Source organism: Porites lutea, chromosome 5 (genome assembly GCF_958299795.1).
Source record: "Porites lutea chromosome 5, jaPorLute2.1, whole genome shotgun sequence".
NCBI classification, from domain to species: Eukaryota; Metazoa; Cnidaria; class Anthozoa; order Scleractinia; family Poritidae; genus Porites; species Porites lutea.
This window is the reverse complement of record NC_133205.1, coordinates 42,739,890-42,755,512: the sequence shown is the minus strand read 5'-3', so window position 1 is coordinate 42,755,512 and position 15,623 is coordinate 42,739,890. Positions and strand designations below refer to the sequence as shown.

The 15,623-nt window shown below is 36.9% G+C and overlaps 2 protein-coding genes across 2 annotated transcripts in view; one reads left to right on the top strand and one right to left on the bottom strand.

Moving 5' to 3' along the window:
- LOC140938568 (calcium channel flower homolog) overlaps window positions 1-4,405 on the bottom strand; it is a 6,236-nt gene extending 1,831 nt beyond the window's left edge. The window contains exons 1-5 of the mRNA XM_073388060.1: window positions 4,172-4,405; window positions 2,339-2,411; window positions 1,418-1,546; window positions 618-725; window positions 1-177 (exon numbers count right to left, since the gene is read on the bottom strand). The exon at window positions 1-177 is cut by the window's left edge and continues 1,831 nt beyond it. Coding sequence (XP_073244161.1) covers window positions 81-177; window positions 618-725; window positions 1,418-1,546; window positions 2,339-2,411; window positions 4,172-4,253 — 489 coding nt within the window. The 5' untranslated portion in view covers window positions 4,254-4,405 and the 3' untranslated portion in view covers window positions 1-80. The remainder of the gene's footprint in view (window positions 178-617; window positions 726-1,417; window positions 1,547-2,338; window positions 2,412-4,171) is intronic.
- A 179-nt stretch (window positions 4,406-4,584) lies between these two features.
- On the top strand, window positions 4,585-15,285 carry LOC140938481 (ubiquitin-associated domain-containing protein 1-like). The gene is made up of 11 exons (XM_073387957.1): window positions 4,585-4,907; window positions 4,982-5,037; window positions 6,070-6,189; window positions 7,764-7,860; window positions 8,456-8,490; window positions 9,099-9,169; window positions 11,226-11,358; window positions 11,848-11,934; window positions 12,330-12,397; window positions 13,308-13,378; window positions 14,535-15,285. Exons 1-11 carry the CDS (start codon window positions 4,655-4,657, stop codon window positions 14,645-14,647), a joined length of 1,104 nt encoding a protein of 367 aa, XP_073244058.1. The 5' UTR covers window positions 4,585-4,654; the 3' UTR covers window positions 14,648-15,285.
- The last annotated feature ends 338 nt before the right edge of the window (window positions 15,286-15,623 follow it).

Genomic DNA, 15,623 nt, shown 5'->3' with positions numbered 1-15,623 from the left:
ATATAACTTAACTGTAGAATAGAATGTGTATGTAATACACTTTTGTTGAAACTAGGTGCAGAGGTGTAGATCCTCACATATCAGGGTTCAGTATGATTTGGGTCACCTTTGTTATCAACTAGATTTGTTTTCATCTCAATGTCCTCATTATTAGCATTCTTGTTGGCATCAACTCCCCTAAAATGCAAAATAATCCAGTAACCTGTTAATCAACCACAAATGATGAGGTTATGTAGTTTTTTTAGCTGGGGAGCCTTAACTTGAACTCAGTGTACTCACAAGAACCAGCAAAGACTCTTTATGTCAATTCATTTTACACTGGATTTGAACTTTCTCACTGCTATTTGTGAATATAAACCCTACAAAAATGCCTCTTTGGGATTTGTATGAGGTTATCATGTCTAAACAAATCAAGACTATTAAACATCTTAGAAGGACACTAGCCTGCAATCAATTTTGACTGAATGATACATGCACAATTAAGCCTTAGCTTTAATTTTCATTAAATTTAACCATTTATGTACTGCACCCACACCTGAGACTATTGCCATTTTAAAATAAAAAAATTAATTAATTTTTATCGCACTTTCTTTCTTTTCACTGCTAACTGTACTTACTTTTTGCCAATAGCTAAGACACCATACAAGGCAGCAGTTATCATGATGGAGCCACAGCCAACAAATGTGGACACTTCAAGGCAAAATATTACTGGAAGAATAGCCAACCTATCAAACAAATCATAAAACAGATCTCTTTTTATAGCGTGTATGTTTTGTTTTCCAATAGAGGGTCTCAGGGTAATTTGTCTTTTCACAAATTGTGTGTGAATAAGACAAAATTTGAAAGAAACTGAGACCTCAAGAGTATTATCACATGGCATGCTAATGAGAAAACAAAACAATTAACAAGCTAAAGAGGTCTATTAAAACTTTAAATCACTCAGTCCTGCATCTACACCTACCCCAATATTATTGAAATGGTTTTTAAGATTCAGGGGTGATATTCAGGCAGTAAAGGCCTAAACTTGTCTGGCTTTTATAAAATGTCATTAGACCCAAGTGTTATTGAGTAGGTGGAAAATGTTCTAATGGAAGCTGCCAATCCACTGGCTCCTGGCTCATTTTGCCTCCATTGTACACTTTTGAAAACTGATGGAATATGTTTTCTGAAGTGAAAGAAAGAAAAGGGATGCTTGTTTTCTTGATACATGTACATGATTATGTAAAAACATAATTTCATCTGGTCACTTATTTTCAATCAATGTACAGTGCACATGTCAGGTTAAAATGACAAGCAACCCTTAATGATCTGCACAAATAGTCATCTTGGTCAAACAATGTTGGTTGACTGGCCATTATTTTGAGCCTTGTGCAGACTACAGGATTACTGACATCTATTAACAGTGACTAGAACTTACAGGAAATACAAGGTTCCTCTCATCCAGAATCTAAAGTGGGTATCAATCCAGTTGCTCACGGTTACTAGAGCTGGTACATATTGACAACACACAGGAGCTTCAAAGCCAAGAACTAGTGCACCCATTAATCTAAAATATCAAAAATGTTCCTGGTCATTTTTAGGTCCATAATAATAATATCATTATCTCAAACAAATGAGACAAAGAAAAATGGAAATAAAAAAGAAACTACATACAAGAGAAAATACCAAACACTTAACACATAGAACATTATTTAAATGAAAAAATCAATGCATTAAAATACAGACTAAGTCCTTACCTACCAGGAAGATTTTTTCATAATAGAACACAAGAAATCACATCCAACCAAAAATACCATTAGTTGATCCCAACCAAACACCACCTTAGATAAGATTTTATGTACTTAGGTCTGATTTTATGTGGCTAAATAAAATTTAGGCAAAGTTAAACTCGAGATAGTGCTGGCCAGCTGTTTCTCTCATCATGATATTGCATCGTAAGGGTTTGTGGGTCTTTTTACAGGCATTCTCTTGAGTTCAAGTGTCATTGCCTGTTGTGACTTGTGCTTGTGAAGTGTGTATATGGTAAGTATGTTAGGTTCCACTGGTTGGCAGTGTGACGGTGCCTGAGTGGATGCCACTCTTATGGTTGTTAAGATTATGCATTGCACTTGGCTGAAGTTCAGGGCTTCACCGGCCTGTCAAGCACCTCCCCGCTATGCTCATCTCTGTTGCTGAGTTTAACTAATACATTAATAGGTCAAATACTTTCCACACCACAAGGCATATGAGCCTGATGGTATTTCTCTTCTATATAACAGAAATTTAGTCCTGAGAATTGCCCAAAAGGCCACCACAAGATTTACAAAGTAATTGCTTTGGCCCTTGAAATAAGACTTACATCATATATATTCCCATTCCTAAACATGTCGCTGATAGTGTGAAAAGAACGAAGAAGCCAAGAGCAGCAGAACCTGATAAATTAATAACAAAACAGATATGCAAGTTATTACAGGCACAAAACTTGTTGCCAGTTTTTTAATGAAATAATTATAATAAATAAATATATAAATAAACGATAATGATTTAGAAGAAGCACATCAATGTAGTGACTCTTCGTCTACCATTCCTGGTCCAACTGGAATTTGAAAATGGTGGTTTTTGAGACGGGAAAACTAGGCCACCTGAAAATAAACCTCTTGGACCAAAGTTGAGAACCAACAACAAACTTAACCCACATATGGTGTCAATGCCAGGATTTGAACCCGGGCCACCATGGTGTGATACAAGTGCTCTTACCACTGCACCACCCTTGCTCAAACATAATTCACTTGACCACTGATAACTCTAACATTCAAGGGAAATAGAAAAAGGTTTGAGGTATTGATGATAAGGAAAGAAGGTTTTTTCACTATACAGTGAATATTTAATCATGCAAATTGAATTATTAGAAGTCAAGAGAAAAAGGAAAGATATTTGTAAATTACAGAGCAGAACATAATATCATAAAATAAAACAAAGCAAAGTAAGTATTTCTAGACTGCAAAACAGTCGGTTTTTTTCTCAAAATCAGTAAAGAAATTGGTAAAGCGTGGCAGCCTCGTTCCAGACCTTTTATTTGACTGCTCGCGCTTGCTTGAATACGCAAAAATACGGACTGTTTTGCAGTCTATTCCATTTCTTACACATTTATATACAAAAGGTTGGCATGGCACAGTTCCGGGGGGGGGGGGGGAAGTACTTGGGTAAATTTTTGCTGGGTATGTGCCACTGACCTCTCGGTGCCCCTACCCCATTATAGTCTATTCTGTGGCCAATTATAGACCCCATCTTAGTCAATCCAGTCGGGAAAATGAGACCCCATCCAGCAGCACATCCTATTAGCCTCTCGTAAGGAAGTACCCCTTCCCCCCCCGGGGGGGCACAGTTTATTTTCAGAGGGGCTTTGATAGGACCCCAAAGAAGCAACATATGAAGTGGTTTATTGAAACATTTAGTTTAATGTGAAAAAGGTTAAAAAATATGTTGCTACTTAAATAGATTCAAGACTTTGGTCTGCAATGCTTGGTTTGTTTTGACTTGTCACATGCTTGACAAACATGGCTCAAGTTATCAGAAGTATATAAAGCGGAAACTGGTCTGCCGGATATGATGAAAAGCCACAAATGAAGCTATTTGTTCACTTTGTACCAGGCCTAGGTAAAACTGAACTAGTATTTTTTCTTTTTTCCGAATAAATTTGTTTAAACATTTAGTGTTTTATTCAAAATTTAAAACTCGTAAGTACCCAACATCCTAAATTCAATAGATGAGACGTTTTATTTTGCCCTTCTGCGACGAGGCGAAAAAATTGAAACAAGCTCCTAGTATTACTTTTCATACTAGGTAAAATTCGAACAAGAACCTCAATTTCCTTAAACGAAGAAAGGACAACGGTGTAAAATATTTAAAGCGAATATAATGTCAGACTGTTTACAAGGGAGATCTTTCAGATTTCTGTCGGGTATTCATTGACAAATACCGGCTTTCCGGGTGTCAAAAATATTACTGACCCGTAGTTTGTGAGACAAAAATTAGTTAGTTCCAGTTTTATCCTAATATCCAGTTCATTAAATTATAAAAAGCGGGGAAAAACAGGAACTCTAGTGAGAACTCTAGTGAGAATAACGAATTCTGAGTTTTGGATTGAAAACAAAGTTAAAATGATCAAAAATGGTCAGAGAACAACACTCACATAATCCCGACACAGCGCCCCAGAATCGCACTAAAATCCTCATTCCTTTGGGGATACCACCATTGTTTGCCGCATCTGCCATTGTTCAAACAGAAAATTCAATTCAGTCGAGAAATAAAATCAATTCACATTCTACAAGGCTTCGATTCAGCTGATTTCTATAGCAGGAACTTGGAATGCGTGAAAGGTGACTGCGTGTCTACTGCACGGGAAGCAGAGTCGGGTAGTTTTCGGCATCCCCGATCTCTATCCGACTTTACATCGTAAAAACTTCATATGTTTTCGGAAATCTTCGGAACGGTTCTGGGGTCTCGGGAAGACTCGGAACCTGTTACGACAGCTGCCAAATATGGTTATGAACTTTTCAATGAGATGCGCTATTTTGATTCACATTTTGTTAGTTTTGCGCATGAACGTAAATAGGTCACGAATTCTACTTCATGAGTTTGCAAAAACCTAGAGATGCATGAATAACAGCTCAAGATGAGGGAATTTGAACTTCAGAACTTGAAGTCTTTGAGATCTGTCCCTCTGATTTGTGTAAAAATTACTAGCTCATCAGGTAAAGAAAGCAGTCTAACGGTTTGTTTAAAAGAGACGGTCAAGTCATTGAAGGATAAAGCTCTTGGTGGCGAATGTTCGAAGGAATCTCCCTTCTACAAACTTATTCTTGCTAAATCAAATCGTGACCTTACCGACGAGAAAACACTAGAAGAAGAAAATGTTCAAGAAAATGGTAAGTTTCATGGTTGACTCTGATCTTTAGGAGTTACCTCCTATATTTGACGTTGTTTTTTTTTTCTTTTCCAGACGAATTGATCTTGTTCGAGAAACGTCAAAGCACAACTGCAGATATAGCCGAAAAGGTAAGCTTAGCTATGTGATGTTACAGATCATTTCGTTTGTTAGCAAGTGAGGTTTATTTTTTTATTTATACCACATTATGCAAACAGTGCTAAATGTCGTGATAAGATAACAGGGAATTGGTTTAAAAGCACATCACATGTTGATTACCTTAATTGATTTGTGTAATTTGGCAGCTTATTGGCTCAGTTGTTCTAGTGTATGTAACACAATAGTCGTATATCCTCGTTTAGCTTTTGTAGTTAGAAAATGGTCTGAAAACGATATCAGAGCGTAATTTGTGAGACATTAATAATTATTGTATCATTATGGCGAGAAAAAGATGAACAACAACCCAGTGAATGCAAAAACAGATTTTGTGTTTTGTTTACAAGTAGCCGTCATGATTGTATGACCAGGTCAGTGTCAGTCTCATTTGTTGGCAAGGAATGAGGAATTTTTATAGATTTTGTTAATAACGGGCGGCCATCAAGTAACGTCATGTACAATTTTATGCCCAATATTTGCAAGTTATAATTCATAAATAATTTTTGGCTGAAAATTTCTGATATTTTAGTTAATGACATGAAAATGGATGTTTTAAGTTTTTGTGATGACTGTGCATGCGCCAGTATTTACTATTGCCATCGACTTAGTTTTTTTTAAAGTAAGTAAGCAAAAATAGGATATACTTTGGAGTCCCACAGGCCCCTCCCCTGGATCTGCCACTGGTGTCAATGTGTTGACCATTCTTCATCATTTGGCAAAGTTGCATGCATTAATGGGAAAGGTTAAAAATGTGTTACAAATTATTGAGAAATGTTTAAAGCATTCAAATGCAATAAAAATGCATTTTACTCTTCAGTAGTAGTCACACACTCTTCTCAAGCACCTATTTTTGACATTTTGTTCTTTAATCCTACATCAGACATTGTAAAAGGGCCTTGGCTATACATTGATGTATGACTCCTTACTGTACATTAAAAAAAACTGCATACTCAATTTTTGTCACTGCTTTAGTTATAAATTTATTTCTCTAACTTGAAATTACGCAGGAGTGTAAAAGTAACAGTTCCCAAGTGCCTGATCTCAAAATGGTGAAGAAACTTACTGCGAAACTTGATGGAGGGAAGGTCAAGGACCAATTTGCAAACTTATCCCCTCCTACTTTAGATGTAAGTAGGATTAATAATATTAAACCTGTCAATGTACTGTATTCTTGGAGAAGCACCTTTGTTCTGTGCCGTCCCTGTCAATCGAGGGCAATGCTGTAATGGACTAGTTAACAGGGTGTGGAGAAGTACAGTTTAGCCTCCATGTGCGACCACCTATCCAAAACAGTGAAATTTTCCCAGTGAAATCACTTTAGTTGGAACCTCCCTTAAGCGACTGCGGATTTTACACTGTTTTTATCCTCCTATAAGCAACTACCTAAGACATGGCTTAATCATAATTGTGTTTGTTGTACTTCACTACGAAGAAAATACCAAGACATAAAACTTTCAGTGGGAACTTAAAGGAAAGGTTTCACGGTGCAGTGCATGCTCATGAATCATGTCTATGCAAGCAATATGATCATGTCATAATGTTGTCAAAGAACCAATCTGCACACAACCCTGGTAGTCACTTGATCAACTTATGTGCAAATAGCTGTAAATTCATCAACCATAGAATAAAACCTTTGGGTCAGCAATAAGTTCAACGTTGGTAGTGTTGGCATAATGCACTAATTTCTGCAATTTTAGTACTCCTCTATCCTACTTCAGGTCTCTCTGAAATACACTTCTACTTTGAAATACACTCTGAGATCGCTGAGATACATGTGAGTGGGATTGTTAAACTAATTAAACTGGAAAAAAGTAATTTAATTAATGAGCATGCGCTGAACCGTGAACCAGTCCCTTTAAAATTACACACATCATAACTTAGAGATTGCATGCATTTGTATTCTCTTCCAAAATGTACATTGTTCTGACCTCTTCTAGAGAGCCCCCCCCCCCCCCCCCCACCCTGTGTGGTTAGATTCCTGTAAGTGACCAACAAAGCCTCACATTTGGGGTGGTTGCTGGAGGATTTAGTGTACTAGCAATATATCTTGAGCTCAATGGTGGGGGGGTGTGGGGGGGATGGGGGTGATCAAAGGATTTTTTTGGGTTTGAAATTTGATTTTTGGCAAGTATTTTTTTGGGTGGCGTTGTTTGAGTAGGGATTTTATGAGGTATTCAAAACTATCTGAGGACTGGTGGTCTTGCCCGCGTATCCTGGTATAGTAGTTCTCCTAGTAAAGTACAAGCAAACTTGTTTTTAAAACTTTATTTTAGTGTTATATCATTTAATGCTTTCTGAAAACTTTTACGGCTAGCACATTCAGCGTGGGATATTTGGGGGGTTAATTTTTGGTCCAGGGATCTTTTGGGTTTTGCTTTTTGCCCCCATTTGAACGTCCCTGTCACTTAAAATCCAAACAAACATTGGATAACTCTATCCATGAGATAAATCACCATCCATTGAATAAGTATCAGGAAAAATGACTGCGCTATCAACTGGAAAGAGATTTACATGTATCCAGTGGATAGCATAATCCACCTTTTGGACCAACTGAGGTCGGGATGGGACAAAGCTATTGTAATGTTTGATATATCTAAGCATTGTCTTAAGGAGATGGTTTATTTCTGTCTTTTGGGTAATTTTGCAAACCTCAAGCTATTTGGTTACAAAATAGCACCTTACTTTTTCTTTCCACTTTTAGTTCAATTCTGAACTCAGAAGAATTCTCATCTCCCTTATTGATTCTTCCATCCTGCTTCAATCTGTAAATGAAGACAAGGAAACTGCTGGTAGTTCAGGTATAATCTCAAAAGGGTTATGTGCATTGTTAAAATGACTGCATGTTTACATGTTCACATGGTTTATAGAAGCCCATCAAGACAAGTCATCTACGTATACAGGGTTTGCAAATTTTATTGATGGGTGAAGTCAGTGTGACTTCTGCTTCACAAATTTTGGAGTCATTTTGCAATATTTTGAGTCAAGTAACACAACGAAAACAAAAAACAGTGTAATATTGCTTAAACAAGGGTTAAAATAGTAAAAAAAGTTATTTGACAGCTTTGGATAACCTTTTTGAAGAGGATGCACTTTCAGTGTATGGTTCTGGCACTATATATCATGATGGAAACATGAGGTAGCTATGGCCTCATAATAATGAGAGTCAGCTGACCTCAAAAGGCTCAAATCCATGATGATCATCGTTCAAGTGATCTTTATTGTAATTTAGCCTCTACGTGTACACACATGAATAATTCTTCAATTAAGGTAGTTTAAATCAGGTTTACAACATTTGCAGTAATGCAGTAAATTCTACTTTAGTGCTAATATTCTTGTTTTTAAGGGTACAGATGTATGTAAGAACTTTTAACAGAACTGATACTGTCTTTTTAGGTCAGGAGGAAGATTTGCAACCAAATATAGACCCTGTAAGTGTACTGTAATTTACAATGATGGGAAGGCGATCACAAAAAATGCTTATAACACCAGTATCATTACTAATGGACCTAATTTGTAAAATATACATGTACACAGTCCAACCCAAAGGAAATTTAAGCACCTGAAAACTGTATATAAAGTCTTCTATACATGTACAGTGTTATGGCACGATTATTTTAAATTGCTGGCCACATTATTACTGGTGGTCTCCTGGGCTTTTGGTTGTAACAGGGATGCGTCAAGTCATGTCTATAATGTTATGCCCAAAATTTAACTCAGGTGAAACCGTTTTGACTTAAATTGATTCACAATTTCCTTTTTCCCTATCTCTATTATTGTTGATGAGTTGGGGTTAAGAGACAAGGGAGCCTAACTAATAATTTTTCACTTGAATCTAATTTTGCCACTTAAACATAATGCAAATGTATGTTGTTCAGACTTTTTCACCTTGCTTCAAATTTTACTTTCTGCTGTTTTTAAGTGCAGTAATGAATGTTAAAGTAAAAAAAATAAAATGTGATCCAAGGATTATTTAGACCACAACATAATAGCTTAATATACCCTTGTTAATTATAAAAGATGCATTTTTTTGTTCCAGACCATCCTTAAACAGCTAACGGACATGGGTTTCAAAGAAACCAGAGCCAAGAAAGCCTTGTTTTTAAACAGGTACTGTATTGTAGTGTAGGGTCTGGTTGGTTTTAACAAATTTACAATGAATACTCAGGGATTTTGTTACGAAACTGCTATGGTACTGTAAGTCCTGGGACACATCTCGTGGAAAATCATATGTCCAATTCAAGGTAGAATCAGTGAGTCCCAGTCCAAACACCAATGTTTGCATGGAAAGCTTATGTTTGTTTCTTCAGAATTTACTTCTGAAGCTCTTTTGTAGCAGATTATGTTACTGTCTGGGCTTCAGGTAGATCTCATCACAAGCAAGTCTCAAACAGTTTATTCTTTAACATCACCTTCAGGCCGCTAAATTGATTTTTCCATCCTACAGGAAGTGTACTGTTAATAATATTTTGCACCTAAAGGCATTTTTATGTATCAAAGATGCAGACGTAGTGATCACAACAAAATCACTGAATACTTTTCATGATTGGTTTTCTATGAATTTTTCTTGTTAAGAATCACCAAAAAAATGTATGTGTTGTTTTTATTTGTAGAAAAAAGACATTTTTGTACTCTTTGTTGAAATATTTAAAACCTAAAAAAAGAAAACGAAAAAGAGAAATGAAATTAATTATATTTCAATGTAAATACCATTTTGATTTAGTGAGTTACTTGGTAACAATAGAAATACAACTTGGGCATCATAATCTGCATTATTAAGTTAGCATGTTAAACGAACTGTTAGATTGCTGAATTATGAGCAAACCAGTGTTTGCTGTGGAAAAGAAGTTTTTGCACACATATTAATTCTGTGGTTAAAATATATTTTTATGTTTTTTGTTTGATTATTTGATATACATTTTTTTGTCTGTTTTATCTTTAATGTGGCAGGTTTTAATAATGTTAACAGCAAGTAGAGCATATCTAAAGTCTCATATAACTAATGTTTAACGGGCAGCGTGCAAAGAAAGTAGTGTCCGACAGCCCGGGGCTAGTGGATTTTGTTATCGGGCTAGTTAATTCTGTTTTTAACTTGCCCGATGGGCAAGTGATGTTTTTTTGAGGAATTCGAATAACAGAAGAACTGTGAAATCAATTCTGCTCGTCAAAAAGCTTTTGAGGCTAGCGGAAATGACGTTTGGGCTAGTAACTGCTAGCTTCAGCTTGCCCGAAGGGCAAGCTGTAAAAATGATTTTCTTTGCACGCTGACGGGGCTATGTTATGCTTTTTGCTGTCTCTTTAAAAAGCTTGAACCTTTTCCACATCAATTGAATTCCAAACATAATGGTCCAGTTTTGTTACTGAAACTGTTTCCTGTTGTCTGTTGCAATGGATGGCATTTGAATGGACATGGATTGAAACTTCAAAAGTGGGGCAACTTTTCTCAAATTGATAGGGCTAGTGTTCCCTTCTGAAATTTGTTTTATATCCTCTTCATAACTGTACAGGAGCATTTTGTGTACGAGTAAAGGCACCTAGGTATTAACTTTTGCCTAGTAGAATTGACTAAAAACATTAATGTCCTCATTGGTAGCTGTAGAGATTGTTTTACAGAATTTGCGTAGTAGGTGCATATGTACATTGGAAGTCTAAATTTAGTGCAAGTACATGTAATAGATAGGAATCAATGGTCCATCAAGAAAACAGCTATAGTGAGTCCTTGGACTTACACAGCTATAAAACCTAAGACCATGAGCTCCAGAACCAGAACTGATTGAGCCTGTGATGGTAGCATGGTGGCTTTTTGATAGGTGCGTCATGTAAAGAAAAACAATTTGATTTGGGGGTTGTTTCGTGGTGTTGTGGTCGGGTACAATCACCAAATGGCTCAATACAAAAGAAACAATACCCATGACACAACACAAAAAAGAATCAACAATGGTTTCCACAACACCAAAAAACACCTAATGATTGGGATGAAAGAAGAATACATATGATGGATCCTGTTCATGATGGACAGAGAAGAAGTTTGTGTGTCCGAAGGGATGGATAAGAGGCATGATTTTTGCATTAGGAAATTTATGTGTCTAAGATGCGGGACACACAGCTGGATGAATCAGTGAGAATAGTACATGTCTTTATGCATTGAACCGTGCTTTACTTACAGAATGTCTCCTTTGTCGGCTATGGAGTGGCTCTTGCAACATGAAAGTGATGCCGACATTGATGAACCTTTGGTGATTGGAGCTAGGACCAGTAGAACTCGCAGAAAAAGAAAAGAGTTCGTTCCAAACCCTCGGGTTGGTTTTCCTACTTTTTTACTTAATAATTCAGGAAGGACTATTTATGACAATATATTTTAAAACAGTTGCTTGTTTTGGTCACAGAACTTTTAAAGTCTGTAGAAATTTAAAATTGTAACAATCATATGTATACCCTGGATACCAGAGGATTTTTATAAAGGTCATTACAAAGACTTCATCGAAGCTACTGTAGAAACTGTGCATAAAAAACAAATAGAAAAAAATGATAATGAAATGGCAAAAATAAAACAAACAAACAAACAAACCAGGTATTACACTACTTGTAAAGTCTTTTTCTCAAAAAAAATTTTGCTAGGGTTGTTAATTGTCTGATCATTCCAGGCTTTGCTGTAGTTACATGTACTGTTTTTAGCTTGTCATCTTTTCTGCTCACTTTCGCTGGCTCGACAAAGGTATTTTGTAAGAATAACATTGTGCTGGGTTCTCTGAATTTGCATAAACTATTGTTTTTTTTTTTTGTTCCAGGCTGTAAATAACTTAAAAGAAATGGGATTTCAAGAGGAAGAAATCATCATGGCACTTAAAGCAACTGGGAATAACCAGGAAGTAGCTGTGAGTCTTAAACATGCTGCTACATGTATACAACGAGTTCGCTATTATTTATGATTATCATAGTTATGGGGTTGTGCCCATTCCCCCAGGTAATTTCCATTCCTCCCCCATCCCACACCCATGGTTGTTTTATGTCCTCTCCCCAGATTACTCTTACCACTAAATACAAGAGGAAAGCTTGAATGTGGAGTGATTACCAGCACAAAAAGGAGAGGAACTGTTTACTGCCTATAGCTTTAGAATGTGACCTATTGGACAATCAGTGGGCCCAGTAGTCTAGTAAACGTACCATTAAAAAGATAACATAAAGCAATGAAAGAGTATTGGTTTGCGACCAAAAGTTGCAGCAAGATTAATTTCTAAACTCACTGATTACATTCATGTTTGTGTGGTAGTGTGATTGGTTGTTAGGGGACAGACAAGGTGGCATGGAAGACATCAATCAAGGCTTAGAGCAGTCAAGGTACATGGCTAACAACTTTTTTTGTGAAGCTGGAACTTCTCTTTTAGCAGATTACCTTAAATGATATAATTGACACCTGCCTCTTGTCTATCTAATGCTCCATCAACGATTTTAAGTTTGTATTAGACACCCCTCTCTAATTAATGCCACCTGTCTAATAGACACCCCCCATGAAAGTTACTCAAAAATACAAGGAATTACCAGAAGCATAAAAGAGCAAAATCACTCAATTTATTCAGTCTGTTGCTTTGTTAACAAGGGTTTATGCATTGCACTTTTTCCAATGCCAAGTTCTGAGTCAGAGTAGACTAATGATGACAACACAATGATCGTGAATGAGGATTCTGACATTAAAGTTGAGATTTGAAAGAGCGATGAGGATCTCTAGATGGCCTAGACCTTGATAGACTGGATATTTTGCTGTTTAATAATTTCATCGATAGCCTATTTGTTTGGTACAGATTGTTACAAAAATGAAAATAAATACCTTCTATCTTTTACATGCCCCCTCTTAGACCCCTAAAAATAATAATAATAATAATAATAATAATAATAAAAAGGCCCCGGGCATCAATCTGATCATATACTGTATTATAAATTGGAATGGGAATCTTGAAATGTCAGTGTCTGTTAAAGTTCAGCTATTCTAGAGTTTGTAAAAAAGAAATCTTTGCAGCTCATGTCATTGGAGGCATTCCTTATATTCTCAAAATGCAGTAATTGTAATGTTGTAGATTAACTCAGTTGTTTAGCGGCCGGGTTTGCTCCAATCCTGTGTTGACTATAAATAAATAATGGTATCAAACCTTGGATCTGGGCTTATTGTCCTTTGCATAAACAACTAACCTTTGCTGACGAATTTCTTTGAATATTCAGCACAGATTGATTCTTTGACATTCTATATTTTTAGTCCATTGTACCAGGCAATCATGGAGAATCCTTTAGTACAACTCAGCCTTAATAATGCACGAGTACTTGGAGGTAAGTGACTGTGCCAATTTTTTCAAACAGATATTTCGCACAGTTGGGGTGTAGGTGTAAACAGTAGTATTGTCATTTGATAGTTGGGTCTTTTTCAGCATACTGGTACATGTAAAGTCATGTCTGCAAACTTTCTCTTTACAAACTCTTGTATAACACAAACAGCCCCTAAAATGGACACCCTTACTTAGTCATTATACTTTTGTGCTGGTACCTAGTCTTTTCACTCCATTGGATATCCTTGGAGACACAGCTAATCGAAACAGAATGTTCACGGTCAAAATTATTTCAGGTAAAGTGGGTTTGCCTGGGGCACATACTGTTATCAAACCATTTCCTGAAGAATTTGAACTGTATCTAGCTTACTGTAGGTAACAGGGTGCCTAGCTGCTCGTAGCTGTCTAAGGATGTCTTTAATGTAGACAGCTCCCCAAAATACACACCATGTTTCCCATAGTCATGGGAAAACCTGGAAACTCATGAAATTGAGAATCCCATTCCTCTAGGTTTGAAAAGTCAGGCAATTTTAGTGTCATGTTCTGTTGTTGTGATACAAAATCTTTAATGCTGGGTTTCACTATATGGGCCATGAAGTTACTTTTTTGAATTTGCCTTGGTGACTCAACACGGTGACAGAGGATGAAACAGGACTAACATCCCAATATTGTTATCAACTCCTTCATTACCCACCCAGCCCAAGTAAGGTTGTACCACACCACCGGGGTGTACGCTCCCTACTCTTTACGAACATGTCTAGGTTCTTTTATATCCCAGAAGAATCAGAACACTGGAAGAGTTAGGTGATGGGGCCTATGTTTTTTGTCCTTATCCGAGAAGACTAGAATGTCTAACCATTTGTAGATGTCACAACAAAGGAAGCACATTCTCCTCAGTTATTTTTAAGATCCTGCGTGTTGGTCTGTTAGGGGTTTGAACCCGTGACTTCCTGCTCAGCAGACCGGCGCTTATCCAATAGGCCACTTTCAATGAATAAAAATTCAGCATGATCACAAGTCTTAGTGGACACAAACAAAGAAACTGAATAAGCATGGATAATCATAGTTAATTCATTTTCATGCCATATTAAAAGTTGAAAAATCCCCCTGGATCTGCTTTTTTGTAGTTTGTGCGTATTATGATCATTGTGTCTTTGCAGCATTTGAGGACATGCTGGATAACCCTTCCTCGAGTTCATTCTACATAAACGACCCAGAAACTGGACCTGTGTTACTTCAAGTCTCGCGAATAGTGCAGGGATTTGCCAGATGATAGTTGATGATGGCACTTACTGAAAACTGTACATACCTCACTTAAAGCTCAGAGCTCAGGATTTCATGAATCATCACTCTCGATGCTCATACCCCTTGCAGTCAAGTAGATAATGTGCTGCAAAAGAGAAATGTCAGAGTACTATCAAGACTAGTTATAGCTACCTCATGTTGTATTCATTGTTTTTTTTTTTGCTGGTTAGCAAAGTTGCAAGGCAGCATGCTGTGGCTGATTTTAAAAGGTTAGCTGACTAGCTTGAGACCTCGAATAAAACCCTGAGTGTTTTATTTAGGGTACACCATGATACATGGAGGAGATAAATTGCCTTCCAATTTATGGTATACAGTGTATCTTGTGTCTAATAATAGAGAAGTGCCAGGTTTGCAGCAAAAACACTGTGTAAATAGCAAAGCAAATAGTCTCAGAACCACAGTTTATTTTGAGTTTTTTATTTCTCTTCTTTTTTTCCAAAAAAAAAAAAAAGAAGAAATACTTTCAAAGTGAAAGGTGCTCAGTTCTTATAACATTCAGGTAGACGTGATGCCAGGTAAATAATGTGAAAGTGTTGCAACATTTCCTCACTTCCTTAATTTTTAGCCAGTCAAAGTGAAAGTAAAATTATGTTTTATAACGTAAAACATTGTGCTGATATTCAACCTGAGTAAGTCACTGTATTTGAGAACTTTGTTTTGTGACCTCATTAGCCTGCGAGCAAGTTGTCCATTTGATATCTCGCATGACTCCCCGCGACTCTTCCAAATGGAGAACTTGCTCCCAGACATGTGGGTGTTGGGTGCCACATACTTGCTGAACCAGAGACTTTCTCAAAGCCCGTTTCCGGTTGTTGGCGCTCACGCAGTCGATTTGTGGCAATTCTGGCTGAACCCTTACCCTATTTGAGAAGAAGGTCCAAGTGTTACCCTATTTTGAACAAACCTAATTTTTGCATGGGTCCCTCGCCAAAAATGTGTGGTTT

Excerpts from the sequence above, each read along its gene's own strand:
- LOC140938481 (XM_073387957.1), top strand. The coding sequence starts at position 4,655 with ATGAGGGAATTTGAACTTCAGAACTTGAAGTCTTTGAGATCTGTCCCT. Across the intron at positions 7,861-8,455 it reads GGAAACTGCTGGTAGTTCAG|GTCAGGAGGAAGATTTGCAA; the intron begins GTATAATCTCAA and ends CTGTCTTTTTAG. Across the intron at positions 12,398-13,307 it reads CAAGGCTTAGAGCAGTCAAG|TCCATTGTACCAGGCAATCA; the intron begins GTACATGGCTAA and ends CTATATTTTTAG.